The sequence below is a fragment of the Prionailurus viverrinus genome, chromosome F1 (genome assembly GCF_022837055.1).
Source record: "Prionailurus viverrinus isolate Anna chromosome F1, UM_Priviv_1.0, whole genome shotgun sequence".
NCBI classification, from domain to species: domain Eukaryota; kingdom Metazoa; phylum Chordata; class Mammalia; order Carnivora; family Felidae; genus Prionailurus; species Prionailurus viverrinus.
The window spans coordinates 48,195,773-48,217,565 of NC_062577.1; the positions used below are offsets into that span (position 1 = coordinate 48,195,773).

General features: G+C 34.6%; 1 protein-coding gene across 3 annotated transcripts in view; it reads left to right on the top strand.

The window, feature by feature from the left end:
- Positions 1–21,793, top strand: part of BRINP3 (BMP/retinoic acid inducible neural specific 3) — a 411,767-nt gene that overhangs the window by 207,978 nt on the left and 181,996 nt on the right. For all 3 annotated transcript variants that reach the window (XM_047839603.1, XM_047839604.1, XM_047839605.1), the window contains exon 4: positions 12,928–13,118. In XM_047839603.1, the coding sequence (XP_047695559.1) occupies positions 12,928–13,118 (191 nt within the window). The remainder of the gene's footprint in view (positions 1–12,927; positions 13,119–21,793) is intronic.

Sequence of the window (21,793 nt, forward strand, 5' to 3'; positions counted from 1 at the left end):
GGAGAGAGAGAGAGTCCCAAGCAGGCTCTAGACTGTCAATGCAGAACCCCATGTGGGGCTCTAACTCACAAACCATGAGATTATGACCTGAGCCATGATCAAGAGTTGGACGCTTAACTGACTGAGCCATCCTGTCACCCTGTCTAACTTCCTTTAAAAAGTTCAGTGGTTTGGGAGCACCTGCGTGGCTCAGTCAGTTAAACATCCGGCATCAGCTCAGGTCATATCTCATGGTTTGTGAGTTACAGCCCCATTTCAGGCTCTGTGCTAACAGCTCAGAGCCTGGAGCCTGCTTCAGATTATGTGTCTCCCCCTCTCTCTGCCCCTCCCACGCTCATGTTCTATGTCTCTCAATAATACTTAAACATTAATTTTTTTTTTAAGTTCAGTAGTCTTATACTCCTATCAGGCTTCATTGTGGAGAAGAATTTCAGAATATAAAATATATTCTCCAAATAAGAAAAGAAGAAAGTAACAGGGGAAAGGCAGAGACAGAAATTAAAAAGGTGACTTTTTAATTGTTTTCATTGCTTTGACATTGTGAATGCCACATTTGGGCCTTCAGATTGGTTTTTTGTTGCGTATGTTTTTATTTGTTTTTATGAACATGGTTCAAAAATCCTTTGTGGGATTAAATCTTTTCTTCAGGTTGATTATTCAATGATGATAATATAGTCTCTTAAAATTGCTTTTCTTTAGTTATTTAAGTCTTATTCAAGCATTTTCTTAAAGGCAGAGTGGAGTAAGGTGGGGCTGGGGGGTGAAGAAGGGGAAGAAATAGAATTGCCATACTCACTAGCCTTCTAACCTCTGACTATTAGATTTAGTGTTCCTTATATTTTCTATTGGAATTTTCTTTTTTTTTCCTGTAAATATTACTTATGTTTTCTTTCAGGAATCTCTGCTGGATGATGTTAATAATTTAGCTAAAATGCATGAAATTATTTACGTAGCTTAAGGATATAAACTATTTACAATTAACAAGTACACCAGCTTGATTTCAGACGATTCTTTAAATATTGCTGTTGTAATTACACTAAGCCTTTTTTGTTGCTGTAAGTGTAGTTTAGTTTTACATGTTTTACCTAGTTGAACATGAAATTGTGTTTTTCCATTAAAAAATGAGATTTGTGGTGTTTAATTGGAGTTAATTCTCTCTCTTAACTGAGTAAGTAACAACCCTAATAATAGCACACTGAGGATGTTATGTATATAAGTAAACATTTTAAATGAAAAAACAGTTGTTTTTGCTTCTTAAGTAACTAGATCTTCAACTAAATTTAAACATTTTGAAAACGAGTTGAGTATAAAATATTCACTGTCAGTACTACGGTGATGAAAAACAAATAAATGAAAAATGTCTTTTTTCCCTGAGTTATTTAGTACATCATATTATTGACTTAGACATAAAACTTTGGATAGCATATTTGAAGCCTTTAATGGGATATTTTATGACAGATAAAGCCAGTGATTGAATTATCTCCCTATAGGGAAAAATAAATTATAAAAAAAACCTTCTTCAATCTATATCATTTTCCACATTTATTTCATCTTATAGCTTCCAGACTATTTATCAATAGAGTAATTCAGCTTGCTTTTATTTGGATAATGATATCTAAACTCCATCACTGGTTAAATATCTAAACTAAGCTACTCAATTTGAAGAATCAATCTTGAAAAAGATTGCACTACTGGGATATATTGATTTCTAGCTATGGAATATATTTCATGACTGCTTTTATAATATATTTCATTATAATACAATATATGACAAACACTGAAATAAAAGTGTATCTGTGTACTGAATATAGAACAACAACAAATGAGAATAGGAAAAAAAGGAAAAAAGATCTTAAACCTACTGGGTTGACAAGAGAGGGAGGGTGCCCACTATGAAGCAACAAACCTAGGTTCTGCACCAAATGAAAAAGACAAAAGACTATGCAAGATGGAGCCCAAAAATTGCACTTAAAATTTTATAAAACCTTGTAACAAAATGTTTATAGTAATTTTATTTTTTAATGTTTATTTATTAGAGAGAGAGAGAGAGCACACACAAGTGCACTAGTGGGAGAGGGACAGAGAGAGAGGGAGAGAGAGAATCCCAAGCAGCTTCTGTGCTGTCAGTGCAGAGCCCGATGTGGGGCTTGATCCCATGAACTGTGAGATCATGACCTGAGCGAAAATCAAGAGTCTGACACTCAACCTACTGAGCCACCCTTGTACCCCTATGGTAATTTTAAATGGGACCTGATCCCCATCTCCAGTATTATGCAGATTTGTGTAAGAGTCATTGTTACAGCCCTGAGCCACATATAGTCTCAAGAGCATATGTGTGGTTCCCTATCAACCCAGGCTCTCTAAAGCCTAACACACTGAAGAGGAGAACAAAGCTTGTGCTCTCTCCTGACAAGCACAACCTGTAGAGAAAGAGGAAGAGGTGGGGTTACTCACATAAGTTGCTTTCCTACACCAGCCTCTCTGTTAACTCACTCACTGCACTTCTGGCAGAATCAGGAATGCAGGGACAATGAGGATTGTTTGGGAAAAATACCTTCCCAGGAAGAGGAGTGCAGGAAAAAGTACTCTTTATTTGATAGAGATAGTTTTAAAAACTCAAACTGAAATTCATTCTAGAAGCAACTAGATAATCTATTAAGATTTGTTCATTTGCAACTTTGGAAAATATTTTTCACTCTCAGTAACATAAAAACGAGTCATGTTTGACTACTGGCTTTGAATGCACAGAGTTTTAAAAGCCATGATTAAATTTTTAGTGGAAATAGTTATATTTTTTTAATGTGTGTGGTTTTTATTAATTTTTTTCTCCTGCAAGTTCTTCTTATGAGAACATATCTTGTCATTACCCCATTATTCAACTTAAGCATTTTATCAGATATGTAATTTTTTTTATATAAAGAAAATATTTGCTTTGTTATTACAATGGAAAAACACATGATTGAACGTCCACAGTAGCATTAACTTACTAGCATAGTTATTCATTATAATGAATACTACTGGGGCTCCTTGGTGGCTCAGTTGGTTAAGCATCCGACTTCGGCTCAGGTCATGATCTCACAGTTCGTGAGTTTGAGCCACGTGTCGGGCTCTGTGCTGACAGCTCGGATCCTGGAGCCTGCTTCGGGTTCTGTGTCTCCCTCTCTCTCTGCCCCTCCCCCACTCATGCTCTGTCTCTCTCCATCTCTCAAAAATAAATAAATGTTAAAAAAATTATAATAATGAATACTACCTCAATAACCACTTAGTATATAAGTTGTTATGGTTGCAAAGCTCTAGCTTGAAAAGTGTTACCATATGTTGCTTGCATGTGTATTTCTTTCAAGAAGAACAGAGCAGAGTCAGGCAGTAACATACACTATAGGTAGAACAGCAATTCAATTTTTAAAAATTTCCTTGCATCCTTATGAGGGTAAGATTCCAAATATCCTTGTTTAATTTCAGAAATACTCAATTCTCACTCTTCTCTGTGTAAATTACATTCTGTATAAAGTGTCCACAGATAGTTTTAACTCTACATCATATACAACCCTCTTTCAAAATTGATTAGTGACTGTGTTTCTCATTTTCATTTGGCCTCATCTTAGGAAATATAAATTATTTTATTTTAGTTTAACTATAACATAATTAAAGGAGCAAATCTGATAAAAAATATATGTAATTTATTTCTTGAACAAAAAGAAATACTCACTGAAAATGCATGGAACTATTTCCTCTATTAGAATTCATAGTCTGCTTTAAGAAAAAAACTGAAAGGAAAAGCAATCTTTTCTGAAACTTGTATCCCAGGGAATCATTAAGCTAATGGTATTGAAAAGGAAAAAAAAATATTTAAAAAAAACCTGCCATACTGTTTTTTAGAAATAAGTATATAGTCATGCTACTTAAGATTAGTTATATCCATTTCTCTCTGTCTCAGTCTCTCATCTCTCTCTTTCACCTTGTATCTCTAATATTTCTCTGATAAATTAAATGTTTTAAAAGTGAAAATTAAAGCAATATTGTTAATTAAGTTTTATTGGTTTATAAGACAGTTATCTATTGAAATGCTTTGAAGCCATTTATATAAATAATCATATATATAACACAAAAGAAAATGGGATTAAAATTGCTATGCCGATTGATCTTAATAATGACCTTACTGGCAACTAAGTCAAAAGATAAATGTTAAGTTTTGGAATTTTATAAATTATATTGTTTGTTTTTTTTTCCTCTTCATAGCACTTTGGTAAGGTAGATAAATGTCCACTGTTTGACAAACACATACTGAGTTACCTAGAACAATGCAAAGACCCAAGACCTTCCTTAAAGGAACACACAGGTGACTAATAAATACAGACGTTTAAACTGGTAATAAGTTTACTGTGGTTTAGAGCCTCATTACTCAAGTGTGGTTCATGGTTCAACAGCCAGCACCACCTTGGAGTTTGAACTACAGAGTCTCAGATTCCATCTCAGATTAATGAATCAGAATCTACATGTTAACAAGATCTGTGGGTGATTTATATGCACATTAAGTTTGAACAGCACTGTTTAGAGTATCTATATAAATTTAGAGTGTTCTTAACTCTTCCAGAAGTCTCACTTCTGAAAATTAATGTTACCAAAATAATAACAGGAGTCTATAACTATATATGTAACAAAAATGTTCATTATAACATAGTTTGTAAACAACTCCAACATAGAGGGGACTTCATTGCATTTCACTCAGGGTCGATTCAGTTTCATCTGACATGGGAACTATTTATTTCTAGTTCTTCTTTCATGTCATTGTTCTATAGAGAATATAATTATCTGGGTAATTTTGCTTAGAATTTTCTCAGAGGTTGTGGGGGATAACTGTTAATAATCATAAAGTCAGTTGCTCTCATTTGGAGTGTTTTGCAAAACACATTATGTTTCTTTGTTGAGGCTCTATAAGACCAGTTATTTCCTTTCCGTAATATCTTGTAGATGCCAATTGGTGTTAAGCCAACAAGTCTGTTTTTACTTCTTTTATATATTTGGCTCTGCTTCTTGTCAGAAGCCTAGTTTTCTCAGATTGATGTTTTTTAATATCTATTTGTTTCCGAACCACTGTTTGTTTTTTTTTCAAGAACACTACATTAGTAGAAAGATATCATGAGGACGTTTACCTTTTAACATGTTAAACTAAGAAAGAATGCTCATTGGTAGTGAGCAAAATATTATCATATTTTAGCACAAGAAATAATGTAATCTCTCATTACCAAAAAGTAGGATAATGTTTTTCAGTTAAAATGTTACATCAAAAGTAAAACCTACAATTACATTAAGCTGTGTTTGCACTGATTATTCCTAAGAGAAATTATAGCAGTTATTTATAAGTAAACCTGACAAAAAGCAAAACAGACATTTACAATCAGATCTTCCAGTGTAAGGAAATTGAATGAACAGGCAGATATCTGCCATAAATTTAAAGTGTGTGTGTGTGCGTGTGTGTGTATGTGTTTGTCTGAACAGAATGTTATATGTTATAGGTTGGTACACTAATCCAAAAGCAGAACAATGATAACATAAAACACAGTCAACATATAAGAGTTATTGTCATCACATTAAAGAAATAAAACACAAAATAAACAAACGAACAACCCTCAGTGGACTTTAACTATAATAGCTGTGTCTCCCTAATATGCTTTGATTGTGGATCCTCCATGATTCTGCTCTGGTTGTCTCCTCATTCCAAGAATCAAGGTGAAGAAAGTTCTCTTTGGAACACGCTGTCCTCCTGGCAAATACAAAAAGCTAAAGAGTTTGTGTAACTTTGCAATGCTTCTCAAAAACTTGTACTAGATCATGACCTACTGGCTCTTATGTATTCTACTGACCAGAGTGTTATCCTTTCCAATTCCAGTTTAAAGGGAATCACCCATGAACTGTTTATAGTTCTTCTTTACAATGGACCATTGATCCATGTATGCGTGTTTGCATCCATGATAGTGCAGAAAATAATTACAAAGATAATGCAATCAACTGCATCATCATTATTTATTTATCCTTAGGATGCTTCTATTCATTCTATTATCCATTGTTTTCTGACTTGTTCTGACTTTTTGAAAGCATTACCTTTATCTTCAGTAACCATATATATATATATATATATATACACATATATGTGTATATATATACACATATATATGTATATATATATATATATATATATATATATGAGAATGCAGATTGAGAAAATCCAAGGAAAATATAATAGGGCAAAAGTTCTTTAAAATTTCTCTTCTTCATGGACATAACATAGATGATTTGAAAATCAGGACAGAAAAATACATTATTGTGAGGTCCATTGCATATCAAATGTACCTCATCACCTCTTACGAGCCAATCATAGGATGACATTAAGGTCATGATTGTTTTTTGTTATTGTTTTATTGTCTTCTGTTTTGCATTCTCCCTAAAAGCAGTTTTCAATATGTGTTCTTAATGTCCATAAATGACCACAGTATTTTAGTTGTAAAAGACACAGCTGCATGATTTCTGTGTGAAATGATCACATCTTTTTATATCCACAGTCATTAATCCTTTTCACTTTCTAACAAACTCAGAATGTTGAATCATTTTCAGAATCACATTTAGTTTTTACAAAATGTGTGGATGCCCTTTGGTACTCATGTCATGCTTATGAGCTACAGCTGGCTTAAAAAAATATGAATAAAAAGCATACGAACACAAATTTTAGTTGATTGAATAATATCTCAGTTTTCAAATCTGAATATTGTGTTATTTATGTAGAATTTGGATGAACTTTTATAATCAAACACTTAAGAAAAAAGTTACAATTAAAATCCAAAATGCATTCTTCCTTAAGACTGACTGTGAAAGTTTCAAAGAACGTGAAGACCATAAACATCCTCAAAACATAGTAGTTATATATAACCTAAAAAGACCAGATCTCTTAGAGGAAAGAAATAGGCCTATTTTCAATGTAGATTGAGTAGCTTTGTTAAAATATCTTAGATATTTAACAATCCCTGATTTATAACACTTGAAATTTAGCATAAACTACTCAGCTTACATCGCAATGTTGTCTGTTGTTAACTAAGGGTTTAAAACAAGGTATTCATGAGAGAACAATTAGGGTAATTTAAACTGCCTCTCATGCTTCACTGCAGGGAAAGCTTCTGCATGCGTGGATTAATGTTCAACTGTAGACAAGAACTATGGGCAGCTTCTGAATGGATTCCCTTTATCCAATTGTTAGAAAGAATAACCAACTGCTATCTCTAATAATTCCATATATCTTGATTATAAGATCCAGTAGAAACCAGTTTTGACTAAGTCCAGGTTCCTGTGGTGAAATACAATATCTATGAAATGCTAAAACCAACATTTATTATACACCTTAGATGTGTTCTGCCAGGGTCTATGGAGGAATTATATTGCTTAGTCTTTTCAAACAGGTGAGAGTAAGCTATTGCCTGTCTTTTAGAAATGAGAAGGCTAAGGGCATGTATAACTTTACCAAAGACCCATAGTCATCAAGTTAGGGGCCTGTGGGCTGTCAGGATTTACCTTCCTATACAGCTGACTCCAAAACTCATGTTTTCCTTTCTCATATTATATCATAATTCCTTCAAATTAATAACAACAAAGATTGAACTAAAACTAGTAATAAAAGTATATTAATATTTACAATATTTTTCCTTTGATTGTCTCTGTGCACTATAATATATATTTACTCTCAGGATAGAAGGAGGAAAACACATTGACCTGTACCTTACAAGCAAATGTAGACACTTTGGAAAACAAAGGAAATATTTTCTTTTAATCTCCAGTAGATAATGAATGGAAACTACTGTTACTCATGATGATGATTATGGGCCATCGTTTTTCTATGCACATCTTTGATTGCTTGAACTTATATTAGGATTTGTTATCATTCATATTGTAACGTAGGACCACTCTGAAATAGTAATCCTTAGTTTTTGTTACGTGTCATTTTCTAAATTATCATGAGGCACTCTAACATCTGCAAAATATTCTTTTTTTTAAGTTTATTTATTTATTTTGAGAGAGAGAGGGAGAGAGAGAGTGTGTGTGCAAGCAAGGGAGGGGCAGAGAGAGAGGGAGAGAGACAGAATCCCAAGCACGCTCTGAGCTGTCAGGAACCTGACACTGGGCTGGAACCCACAAACCACGGGATCATGACCTGAGCTGAAATCAACAGTTGGACACCTAACCAACAGAGCCACCCAGGCACCTGTCTGCAAAATATTTTTAAATCAAGTATTTTAATTTGCTTTTAAAATAAGTTTATGCTACTCCTCTCTTTTTGCATGAGATATGACTCAACTGAGGGCCTACGAAGGAATTAATAAAATTCCTTCTAAGGAGTTGTCATCAGAAGAGTGAAGACATATAGAGGGATACAGTATTTAAAGGACTATTTTGAGAGATATTTACTTTCTACGTGTGGATACAGATTGTAGGACCAGGGTTCATGGATATGTAAAAGAAGTAGAAATAGAGGCTTCTGTCCATCACAAATATGACAATGCAGCTAAAATTACTAGACATGTGCAGATATGGAATGAGTTATTTTATTTTAAGTTTAAGAAATTGGGTGAATAAAAGAGAATAATACCTTGCCAACAACTTTCAAATTCTTACTGCAGTCTAGTCGTATTCTAAACCTTTTATGGATGTTATCTGTTTCATGCCTATAGCTCCTCTTAGTAGAAGGAATACTATACGCAAGTTCCATGAGAGGAAATTGAGTCAAGTTATACAATTCAAGGTCATTCAGTTACTAAATATAAGCCAGTATTAAAGCTCAAATCTGTTTGGCACTAGCAGTTGGCATAGTTACATTGAAACTATAACAATTAATTCTATATTTTTCTTCCTTCCAGTACCTCATAATTCAGTGAAAGAGTCCATTCTAGTGGTCTAATTATCTCCTCTGCTCAATGATGTATACTTTTTCAATTCATGTTGGACAGCTCCAGTAATAAGAAAAGTCACTACTATACAAAAAGAGACCGTGAGGATGACTCTCCTTACGTATTTAAAAGGCTTTCTTGAATCTCCAGAAGGCAAAACTAATTTCTAATAAATCAATTGAACCAACATTTTAAATTTAATGTATCAGTGAGTTGAAGAAAAATTAGATATTATTTCAAAGAATAGATAGTTACCCTTCTTTCCATCTACAGGAATCTGTAGAAAACACTGTAAATGCAAGGAGGCTAAACTTGGATATTTCGGTGTATTTTCTAAATAAAATCACTTGAGAGCTGCCAAATCATCCACAATTTTGTTTTAGTCATAATATTAAACTCATAAAACTTACTTATGTAAATAAATGTTTTAAGTCATTTTCACTTTTTTTTTCTTTTCTGTTTTTAATGTCTATTTATTTTTGAGAGAGAGAGAGAATGAGAGACAGAGAGCATGTGTACAGGGAAGGATCAGAGAAAGAGGGAGACAGAGAATCCCAAGCAGGCTCCCACACTGTCAGTGCAGAGCCCAATGCCAGACAACCCATAAACCGGGAGATCATGAATGGAGCCCAAATCAAGTCAGAGGCTGAAGCAACTGAGTCACCCAGGCGCCCCCTCACTTCTTTCTTGTGGCTGCAGTGTATTCTACTTTGTAGATGCAACATAATTTATTCTTACTGATGAGGTCTCTGGGTTGCTACAAATATTTCAAATAAAGCCACAGTAAGAAACGTTTTGCATATCTTAACCAGTGTTTTTTGGGATAGATTTTAAAAGTAGAATTGCTGAGTCAATCATTGCTAACTATTGCCAGATTTCTCTCTGGTTACATCGTTTTGCATTACCATCAGCAATATATCAGAGGGCATGTTTCCTTCCAGTTTGCCAACATCTTTGGCAAGGTTGTCAAACTTCCGGTTTTGGGCAAATTCCGTAATTGCAAAGTGCTATATCAATATATTTTGAATTTGCATTTCTTGTACTATTTTAACCTATATCTCTGGTATTTTCTGCTTTATTAAAAGTGTTGTCATTAAAACAACTTGACAAGTTTCAGTCTTTAGTACTCACTATGCAGTGTTTTTCTTTTTCTCACTTATTAATATTTGGTCCGAATTCTACAATATCTGATATCAAGATTGTTAACTTTGTTTTCTTTTAATTTACATTTACCAAGATCTCTGTCATTTTGTTTTTAACCTTATTTCATAAGACCTGCCTCTTGCTGTATTAGTCTATTTAGGCTGCAATAAAACACCATAGACTGGGTGGCTTAAAAACAGCAGAAATTTATTGTTCACTCTTCTGGAACCTGGAAGTCCAAGGTCAAAGTACCATCATGGTTAGGTTAGAGCCCTTTTCAGTATTGCATAGTCTTGTATTTTCATGTGGCGGAAGGGGCAAGGGAGCTCTCTTGGAACTTCTTTTATAAAGGCACTAATTCCATTGATGTGGGCTCTGATCTAAACACCTCCCCAAAGCACCACCTCTTAATCCCTTCATCTTTGGGGGCTAAGATTTCACATATACATTCTGAGGGGAACAAACATTAAGACCATAGCACTTGCATCTGTGATACACCCTCATTATGAGTTCTCAGACTACCACAGAACTGTTTTTTCTACATCCATGTACAGGATGTTGTTTGTTTTGGTATTCTCTCCCAAACTTGGCACATAGGTGATTTTTTTTTTTCTACGATTCACTGGTCTTTCTGAGATACATTCCCTCAAATTTCCACACTAGTTAATCCTCTTTTTCTGGGGGTAAGTAGTCAGTGGGGACTTTTTATTTGCTTGTTTAGTAATTTACATATATATTCACTTTTCTCCTCCAGATGTTCTCACCTGAAAGCCATTTATCATGCACATGACCTAATGCTGTTCATAATTGGACCTACTCATTCATATTTTTGAGAGTTTTTTTTTTTAAGCTGCTGTAGTTAGGCTGCTTATTTCTACTCTGCCTGTGAGGATCCAAATACAAACTGAGAATGTGACCTTTCAGAAATAACACTGTTAATACTTTATTTCTGATATCAGTTGACCTGATCTCTTGTGGATAAATATAAGCTGTTACTTAGGATTGAATAGTCTCCGAGGATGTGTCATTTAAAAATTAATATTATTTTATTTATTTGGTATTTTCTAAAACTGGGTTGTAACTTTCTAAGCCGGCATAATGCCCCCTAAACAGTGGGTTACTGAAAGAATAAGAGTAAGCATCAATTCTGACAATTGTGTGTTCGATGAATATCCAAGAATATGGAAATCTGTAGATAGCAAGTTCTTAAAGTTAAGCTTAAATAACATTGATATTCTTATAAACATTTAAACATTGAAAATTGCAACTTAATTATATTATACCTTAAATTTCACCTTTGAAAATCCATTGGCATTACTTAAATCTTCCATTGAGGTTAGTGATTTCCATAGAGCTTATTAACACATAATATTTGTATATAATGCCACATGTCAGGAACCTCTGAATTTAATACATATATTTACATAACTATATTTGTATATAGTAAAACCTTCATTTGCGACCATAATTCATTCTGGAAACATGATTTTAAATCAAAGCACTTGTAGATCAAAGTGAATTTCCCCATAAGAAATAATGGAAAACAGATGATTCATCCCACAACCCCCAAAAATTCATATAAAATGATTATAATATTGTAACATAATACAAAATAATACAGAAAATACAAAGTAAAGAAATATAAAGAAATTTATTTATAAAGAAAAATAAACAAACTAACTTGAACTTACCTTTGAAATCCTTCGTGGATAGTGTGAGGGAGACAAGAGAGAGGAGGATTATTGTGTAGGACAACTTTCACTATCACCAACAGATGTTGACTGCAGTACAGTATTAATAAACTCTTGACATATACTGTATTTAATGCAGCTGGCAAAAGGGCAGAAGACAGAGGAAAGGGTCTATGTCTGCAGGCAGCCTGATCTAGAATGAAGCAAAGCATTCCTAAGCTTACTCTTTTCTGGAAAAGCAAAGGACTATCCATAGGTGCTTTGAAGGGACAAAAAATACACTAGTGCCTGTTGTGGACACCTTCTAATGTTCTGAAAAGTCACTGATTTCTGCCAAACACCATGGCCTGAGACTGAATATCATTCGAGTATGGGAGACTATCAACCACAATCCCTCAGTGAGCAAACGAGAAAGAGAGAGAGAGAGAGAACGCAGAACCATTGACCCCATTGTGATCATGTGCTGTTTGGCATCACTTACTCCTGTATTCCAAGACATCACTCATATATCAAGTTAAAAATGATAGAAATGTTTGCTCATCTTGCGTGACACTCACATAACAAGTTACATGCAATCCAAAGTATTACTGTGTATGTTTTGTCTGCACTTTAAACACGGCTAAGGGCACCTGTCTGTCTCAGTTAGTAGAGCATGTGACTCTTGATCTTGATATTGTAAATTTGAGCCCCACGTTGGGTATAAAGATTACTAAAATATTAAAACCTTTAAAAAATGGCTAGTGTTTAGTAATATGCTTGGTTATGTTTCCATTAGTCATGCTGATCTACAGTAAAGATTTCTGAGTAAATACAACTTTGTATCATGCACCACACTTAAGTTCATATTACATATTTTCAATTCTTAATTTGCTTTTGTGCCACAGGGATTTTAGGTAAGCTAAACTATATGAAAGTCAAAAAATCCAGAGAAATCGTCCCACGAAAGCTAGTTTTTCACCATTTACTAGTCAGTATTTACAGCCTTCAATACCTCAAATACCTTTCTAGGTACCAGGTGAGCGACACAAAAGTAAAACTTGCCCTTTTGTTACTTATCAGTCTTTTGTTTCATTATGTCTGTAATCTACACTTCCTCACCTGCAGATAAATGAAAAATCGATTTTAAGTGGAAAATTGAATAATTTTAAATATTATTAATGCAGGAGAGGAGTCACTCACAATTTTTGTGGACAAGCGGAAGTTGAGCAAAAGATCTGAAGGAAGTGATTCCAGCACCAATAGCTCTTTGGTCACTCTGGAGACGCTACATCAACTAGCCGCTTCCTATTTCATTGACAGGGACAGCACCCTTCGGAGACTTCACCACATTCAAATTGCATCCACTGCCATAAAGGTATGACGGACTTTACCCTAAAATGATATCATACCATTATTATTCCTAGGTCTAAAATGCATCTTTTTATCTTTGCATGTCTCACTGATGTAAAAAATTACATTATAAAAAACAGTTTAACATTTTCATTTGTCATAAGTTTGGAAACGTATTTCAATGAAATGGTGTTTATCTCAGTGTAATTTTTTGACTTGATAATTGGGTCGAGGTTTTTCATACCCTAATGTTAATTGAAATGCACTGGATACACAGACTCCCTTACAATGTGTATGTGGATGAAACTTTTTAAAATAATATTAATTTATTTTGCAAATATTCATATTTTACAGTAAATAGTTAAAAACATTCTGAGAACATTTTGTGTCAGTGACACAAAAGTCATCAAGCAGCTTGGTTTAAGGAATATTCCCCCCCAATATTTTAAAAATACAATTAAGAAGTACAAGTATTTGGATAGAAGTTCCTAGAAGTCAAGACATAGCACAATCTAGAATTATTGTGTAAATTCCATGAATTCACTAGAATTTTTTTGCCTCTGACTATACTACGGATGACTTTATCAAAACTGAGAGAAAGTGAGAATAAGGCCCCTTTAATTTAATTAATTAATTTATTTATTTACTTACTTACTTACTTATTTATAAATTAATGTTTATTTATTTTTGAGAGAGACAGAGTCAGAGCATGAGTGGGGGAGGGGCAGAGAGAGAGGAAGATACAGAATCCGAAGCGGGCTCCAGGCTCTAGCTGTCAGCACAAAGCCTGACATAGGGCCCAAACTCACGAAACATAAGATCATGACCTGAGCTGAAGTTGGACACTTAACCGACTGAGTCACCCAAGCACCCCAAGAGGTCCCTTTAATTAAAAAAGAGAGAGACAGAGGGAGAGAGATACAGACAGGCAGACAGATGGTGACTTCAAAAACATTAGATTTTTTGACATATTTCTCTGGCAATTTTAAATCAGCATGTTGTTGTGTTTGTTCAATGGCCACTTCAAAACAAACAACCCATTGCAATGTGATAAGGTCATCCTCGACTAAGTTAACAAGAGCAAAATAAAATACAAAGAGCATTTCTTAGTGTCTCAGCTGTAACATTTCATAATTAATGTAAAAATCTGTCATTAAATATATCATTTTGTTGCTTTATGATTTTAAAATTAATGTGTGAATTTGTTTTGTAAGTTAATTGAAAAACTAGTACTTCAGTATTTTGGGAATGCTATGGAAAATTTGCACTATGTATATATTGTTCAAGATATACAGGAGAGAATAAAATGTGATATAGAAATATCTTTATCATATGGGTTGCATAAATAATACTACCTGTCTTCAAGATCGCTAATCGATGAAGTTGGTTAAAAGAATTCTGTAGATGTAAATTACACAATTATAATTAGTCTACGTCTGACTGTAGGACTTATGTTGGATAATCAAGTATATAAATAGTATTTATGCTGTCTAGATAAAAATGTAGCCAACATGAATACAGATATTTTAGTTAATTTAAAAATATTGTAAGATAGGATACTGTTAGAGATATTTAGCTAGAGATTTCTGAGGAGACAGAGACTTTCTCAGAAATCAATTTCAATGATATAAACAGTAACTTAAAGCATATTTTCTAATAGAAGACATCATTATTGTAAGTATGTTTATTATATGGCTATTGATTTTTTTTCTCAGCACCAAGTAGAATTTTGCAATAGAGTTTTATACTTTATTCAGCAAGAAATATTCATTCACATTTTGTGTCAAAACCTAATGGAGGGTCACTAGGGACTTGGACCAGGACGTGGGTCTAGAGAGGCCTGGTCACAGGAATAGGATCTTGGGGACAAAAGGCATCTGCTTATCTCCGAGTAGTAAACTACCCAGATGTGCGTATCCCCCCACGAAGACAGAGCTGGAGGATACTGGCCTGCCATCATAGGACAGGGACTTGCTGGTTGGCTGGAATTTCATTTAGTGAGACACCAGGGACTCCTAGCTATTGGAGAAGCCCTGGACCCCATCAGGCAACAAGTCCAAATGGGAGCTGACTGTTGTCAGTCTGTAGCTGCCACTTCAGGGTAGTTTACTGGGGGTGGGCCTCCTCCTGACTGGAGCCTGTGCAGGTGGTTGGTACTTGGCCCCAGCTCCACAGGTCTGGGGGGCCCAGCTGTCCCAGGCCTGATAAAGGGGTGTATACTCCGTCTGCATGTGGAGCAGTTCAGGGTGCTAGGGATTGGGGGGAAAAAAAAGAAAAAAAAACTTATGGATATTTGTATGTACTTCTGTTCTCCCACAAGCAAGCAGAGTCTGTATCACAAAAATCAACATGTTTTAATGGTGTAAGTATTGCACACAGGCATTGTTTTTCCGTTCTGTGATACAACTGGGAATGGGAAGTCTTCATGAAACTCATAATCTAGCTGTGTGGTAGAAAAGAGCTTTAGAGAAGTGACTATTTTTTAGTTTATTTATCTATTTTGAGAGAGAGACAGGCAGAGAGAGGGAGAGGGGGAATCACAAACAACCTCCATGCTGTCAGCACAGAGCCCAAAGAAAGGTTCGATCCCACAGGTTTGTGAGATCATGACCTAAACCGAAATCAAGAGTTGGTCACCTAACTGAGTGAGCCACTAGGGCGCCCTTAAAGAAGTGACTTTTTTAAATAAGTCACCTCAGAGAAGCTCTGAGGAAGAGGAAGGAGTAACCCGGAATGTGGGAGAGTGAACAGCCTCACCTTTAGAGCTACAGGGAATGCTGGAATGCTCATTATCCATTAACCATGGGAGAGCCCTCCAGGGCACATAATGGACATATTTAAAGTGTAAAGATGGAAAGGACAAGTGGGGCTTTAGATCAGGGAGAGGAAGCAGAGAACAATATTGGAATGATACAGGGATGGATAGTAAAGAGAAGTAAACATATTTTGTGCTATAACTGAGGAAAAAAAGGAAATGAGGTATGTGCCAATGGCAACAGCATGGCTAAGAATATATAATCACAGAATTACATGGGGAGTGCAAGGGTGAGGTAGTTGGAAATGGGAAAAAGGTAGGCTATCAGACTTTGCAGGATTTAATTAGGTCTGGATGGAGTTCTCTTCCGAGGCAGTAGTAATTTTAAGTGACTGGTGATTTTCTGGTGCTGGGTCAGCTGCTGTCTGGGTTACTGTGAAAGCTCTAGGGGTAAGCTCTTGAGGTGGTCTACAGGTTCCTGTCTCACATGCACAATTGTGTGTTCCTGTGCATTTTTCTGGAAAGAGTATCCTTTATTTTCATTAGTTATCAAGTGTGTCCCTACACAGATGAAAGGTGTCCCTCCTCAATTATAAGATTATAATTGCTTAGATGTAAGTTAACACAATAAAAAGGACTGGGGTTGGGGATGAGGTGGGAGGTGTAAGGGGAATCTAAAGGCATTCAACTACTGGAATTCTTCACACTTGAATACATAGTTCAATGCCAAGGGCTTTTGTAGTATATTTGGATCAAGAGCTGAGCTCCTTTACTAAATCCCTAAAGGTTTAATGCTCTGTTTATATATTTAAAATTTTCAACTAAGCGTAGTGAGATCCACAATTTCTTTGATAGGGCCAAGTGTCTTGTGTTTGAAGTGCCATGTAATAGGTGTTTAATTTCTTGAAAAAAATGTATGAAGTTGTTCATTGATTTACAGAATTTAGGAAACAGAGTATTGTTAAAAAATAACATCAAGTAAGATCATTATCAGATAACGGCAAAAATATAATTAAATCTGGAAAACTGTGCCTGCTTTTATCATGTTAATTCTTGCAGAAACACAAAAGAGCTGGACAAATAGTGTTAACTATGAGCCAATTTCTAGGAAATGGGATAGAATGATGTTTTTATCTCTTACAATTATGAATATAAATGTAGGCTGCAGTTCATTAACACATCTGGAAATAAAAAAAGAGGCTCAAACACCTATGTAGCTTAATTAACTGCCATATTTTTCCAATTAACAGCATTTATATAAAGTATTATTTTCCATATTGTTTTTAATGCAATAACATGTCAAATACAATTTCTAGAATTGGCCATTATTTTCAGAAAATCCAATTCAATTGACTCAATTTATCTAAAAGATCACACCGACCTGTTCTTTAGAATTATTATGAAATAGTATAATAAATTTAATATTATGTTACTGACAATAAAAATATATATTGGGAAACTTTAATCTATTACCTGATGTGGTATGTGCATTTTCCAAAACTTCCTTAGTACTCTAAATTTTAATTATTTTATTTTAGTTTTAAGGATTTTTTAAAGTTTATTTTTGAGAGAGAGAGAGAGAGAGAACATGAGCAGGGGAGGAGCAGAGAGAGAGGGAGAGAGAGAATCCCAAGTAGGCTCTGTGGTGTCATCACAGAGGCTATGTGGGGCTGGATCTCACGAAATGTGAGATGGTGACCTGAGTCGAAATCAAGAGTTGGAACCTTAACCCACTGAACCACCCAGCCATCCCAGTAGCCTAAATTTTAAAAATCAGTTTACACATGGTGAGTAAGGTTAAATTTTTTATTAAAGACTTAAAATTTTTTAAAAATTTTTTTAATGTTTTATTTATTTTTGAGACAGAGAGAGACAGCATGAGCAGGGGAGGGGCAGAGAGAGAGGGAGACACAGAATCCAAAGCAGGCTCTAGGCCCTGAGCTGTCAGCAGAGCCCGATGCGGGGCTCGAACTCACAAACCGCGAGATCATGACCTGAGCCAAAGTCAGACGCTTAACCAACTGAGCCATCCAAGCACCCCTAAGGACTTAAAAATCTTAAAAGAACTAAATTATTATTAATTTCTCAAAATAAGTACTGATTAATGTCTGGTATTTCTGGCATTTTTCTTGTACAGAGAAAAAAACCAGATTTTATTATTTTATTTTATCTTATTTTATTTTACAGAGCACAAGAAAGTGTCAGTGGGGAAGAGGGGCAGAGGGAGAGAGAGAGAGAGAGAGAGAGAGAGAGAGAGAGAGAGAGAGAGAGGGAATTTCAAGCAGGTCTCACACTCATCTTGAAGTGCAGCATGGGGGTTGATCCCCTGACCATCGGATCATGACCTGAGCTGAAATCAAGATCAGACACTCAACAGACTGAACCATCCAGGAGTCCCATCGTATAGATTTTTAAAATTATAGTGTTTAGAAATGTTTTCTAAAAAATTTAGGAAGAAACACAAATGATATGTTAAAGTTACCCTAAAGGTTAATATGCCAATTAAAAATTGCATCCATAAATGATGTCTTAGTGCCACTTGGCTTATTTAAGAGTGATGCAGGTGATTTTGAGAAGAGGCTCCAGAACTTTGCATCTATATTTCTATAATTATAAAAATCCATTAAATTAAAATTTGAAAAGCTATTTATAATATTAGGCCTGATAATACTTGTCCAAGAAGCTTTTCTGCTATATAAATTATTTTCTCTGTGAGATAAAAATTAGTAAAACCTCACAATTAATTTTTAAATGTTACTTTTATATGTTCAAAAAAGCTTAAAGAAGACACAAGACAACAAAATTTACCTGCAAGCCACTCTTAATAATTGGAGGATTAATTTCATATATTAGGTTCATTTTCAGAAAGGATTCTCTTAACAAACTCTTTTGGGATTTTATTTTTAAAAAAAATTTTTTTTTCAACGTTTATTTATTTTTGGGACAGAGAGAGACAGAGCATGAACAGGGAGGGGCAGAGAGAGAGGGAGACAAGATCGGAAACAGGCTCCAGGCTCTGAGCCATCAGCCCAGAGCCCGACGCGGGGCTCGAACCCACGGACTGTGAGATCGTGACCTGGCTGAAGTCGGATGCTTAACCGACTGCGCCACCCAGGCGCCCCACTCTTTTGGGATTTTAAAAGAATGTTTTAACTTACACACAAATTTAAGCATCTGGGTACAATGCAAGTACATTTAACAAATTTGACAATTTTTTTCAAATTGAGAAAAAGTGTATCTACATTTTCTTGTGTATACATATTTCCTTGCCCACAATATTTTTTATCCTAAAGGAATAATATGTCATTCCAGAAGATTAATATATAAATATAGTATCATGATTAAATTCATAAAAAACAATCTCAGAATAATTAAGGTTAATATTTTTAAATATTTAGAAAATTCATATGTTTTTTAGAACCTTCATACATTTTAATGTTTATTTATTTATTTTGAGAGAGAGTGGGGGAGGGGCATAGAGAGACAGAGAGGGAGAATCCCACGCAAGCTCTGTGCCGTAAGCGCAGAGCCTGATGAAGGGCTGGATCTCACAAGCCATGAGACATGACCTGAGCCAAGGTAAAGAGTTGGATGCTTAACCCACTGAGCCATGCAGGCACCTGTCGACGTTCATATTCTTGATAATAATTTTCCACTTTTTGTTGTAGGCATTCATTTCCTTGTGCTGAGCTTTCTCTATTTTTGACAAAAGTCCTAATTTTCTAGAGAGCAAAAGCAGAATATGTTTTTATTTTTGTTCCATTTTTAATCAAAATAGCTTATATATAGTAGCTACCAAATGGTAAATTAGAAAAATAAAATTAAACTTTACTGTTTAGGTTAAATTCTTTTTATTTTTTAAAATCTAATTCCAGTATCATTAACATGCAGTGTTATATTGGTTTCAGGTGTACAATATATGATTCAGTAATTCTGTATTCTAAATCATAATTATACAAATCTGAAAAAAATATAAAACTTTTATTTGTGATATTTTTCTGCATCTGTTTCATTCTACTGCACTTTTTCAGCTGTGTTCCTAGTGTTAGCTGTTGTTTCTTGTGACAGAATCTATAGTCCTAAGTCTATAATATTGATTTGTTTTCTGCTCCTTATAACATCTCAATTGTCATATTGTCTCCAGTCAAGACCTGCTTTGTATTTATATTCTTGTCATAAACTATTTATAATTATATTTTCTGTGCTATCTCAGAATGCTGACTAAATTATCTCTTCCATTTACAAAAAATATTTAAAGTGAAAAATCCTGAAAAATATTATCAAGAAATGTATTTAATATTAAGTAAAATTAAAAATATCTAAGTAGGGGTGCATGGGTGGCTTTTGATTTCGGATCAGGTCATGATCCCAGGGTCATGGGATCGAGCCCCATGTCAGGTTCTGTGCTGAGCATGGAGCCTGCTTGGGATTCTCCTCTCCCTCCCTCTCTCTCTGACTTTCTCCCACTGTATCTCTTAAAACACTATACATATATATGTATGTATACATATATATGTATATATATATATACACACATATATATTTATGTATACATATATATGTATATATATACATATACATACATATCCCATATATATACAATTATGTATATATATATATATATATATATATATATATATATATCCCTGCTTCTAACCAAGATGAAAAAACATATGGAAATACATTCCAAGATGGAAATACATATACATAAATATCCCATATATGTATATACATATACATACATATCCCATATATATATATACAATTATGTATATATATGTATATACATATATATCCATATATATATATATATGTATATCCATATATATCCATATATATATATATATCTATCTCCCTGCTTCTAACCAAGATGGAAAAACAGGGACTGGATTCATCTTTCCACATAACAACACAAAACCCAAACCCAAATCAAAACTAAAACCAAACAAAAACCCCAAAACAAAAAAAGTCACCTATGAGGGTCAGAATCAACTTCTTCAAAATTCCTGTTAGCATCGATATTTTGATCCCTTCCCATTAATCACAAATGTTCTTAATGGCATTCAGAATGGTGAGTCCTTTCCAGATGTTTTCAATTTACTTTGTCCACATCCATCAGAGGAATCACTACCTATGGCAACCATAGCCTCTGAAATGTATTTCTTAAATAATAAGACTTGAAAGTCAAAGTTACTCTTTTATCCTGCAATAATATTTTGAAGGGATTTTTTTTTTTTCTGAGCAGTAGGGAAATAGTTTAAAATATTCAGTAAACCATGTTGCAAACAAATGTACTGTCTTAGAAGCTCTGTTGTTCCATATTTGGAGCATAGGCAGTTAATTTGCCACAGTTTTTAAGATCCCTAGAACATTCTGAATGGTAAATGAGCACTGGCTTCAACTTCAAGTAATCAGCTGCTTCAGCCCCTAACGAGAGGGTCAGCTATCTTATGAAGCCAGGCATTGACTTTGCCTTTCTAGCTGTGAAAGTCCTAGATGACATCTTCTTCTCATACAAGGCTATTTCATCTACATTGAAAATCTTGTATTTAGTGTAGCAAAACTAAATCATTAATTATCTTAGTTAGATCTTAGGGATAACTTGCTGCAGGATCTAAATCAGCACTTGCTACTTTATCTTGTGCTTATTATACAAAGGCTTGTTTTCTTTTTTTTTTTTTAAAGTTTATTTATTTTGAGAGAGAGAGAGAGAGAGAGAGAGAGTGAGTGGGGTAGGGGCAAAGAAGAGAGAGACAGAGAATCCCAAGCAGCTCTGCACTGTCAGCGCGGAGCTTGACGCAAGACTCAAACGCATGAACCTGTGAGATCATGACCTGATCTTAAACTTTCTTTTTCTATCAGCACTGGGCTGTTTTGCTTTTTTCACATTTAGGTGTTTATTGGAGTAGCACTTTTAATTTCCTTCTAGAACTTTTCCTTTGCAT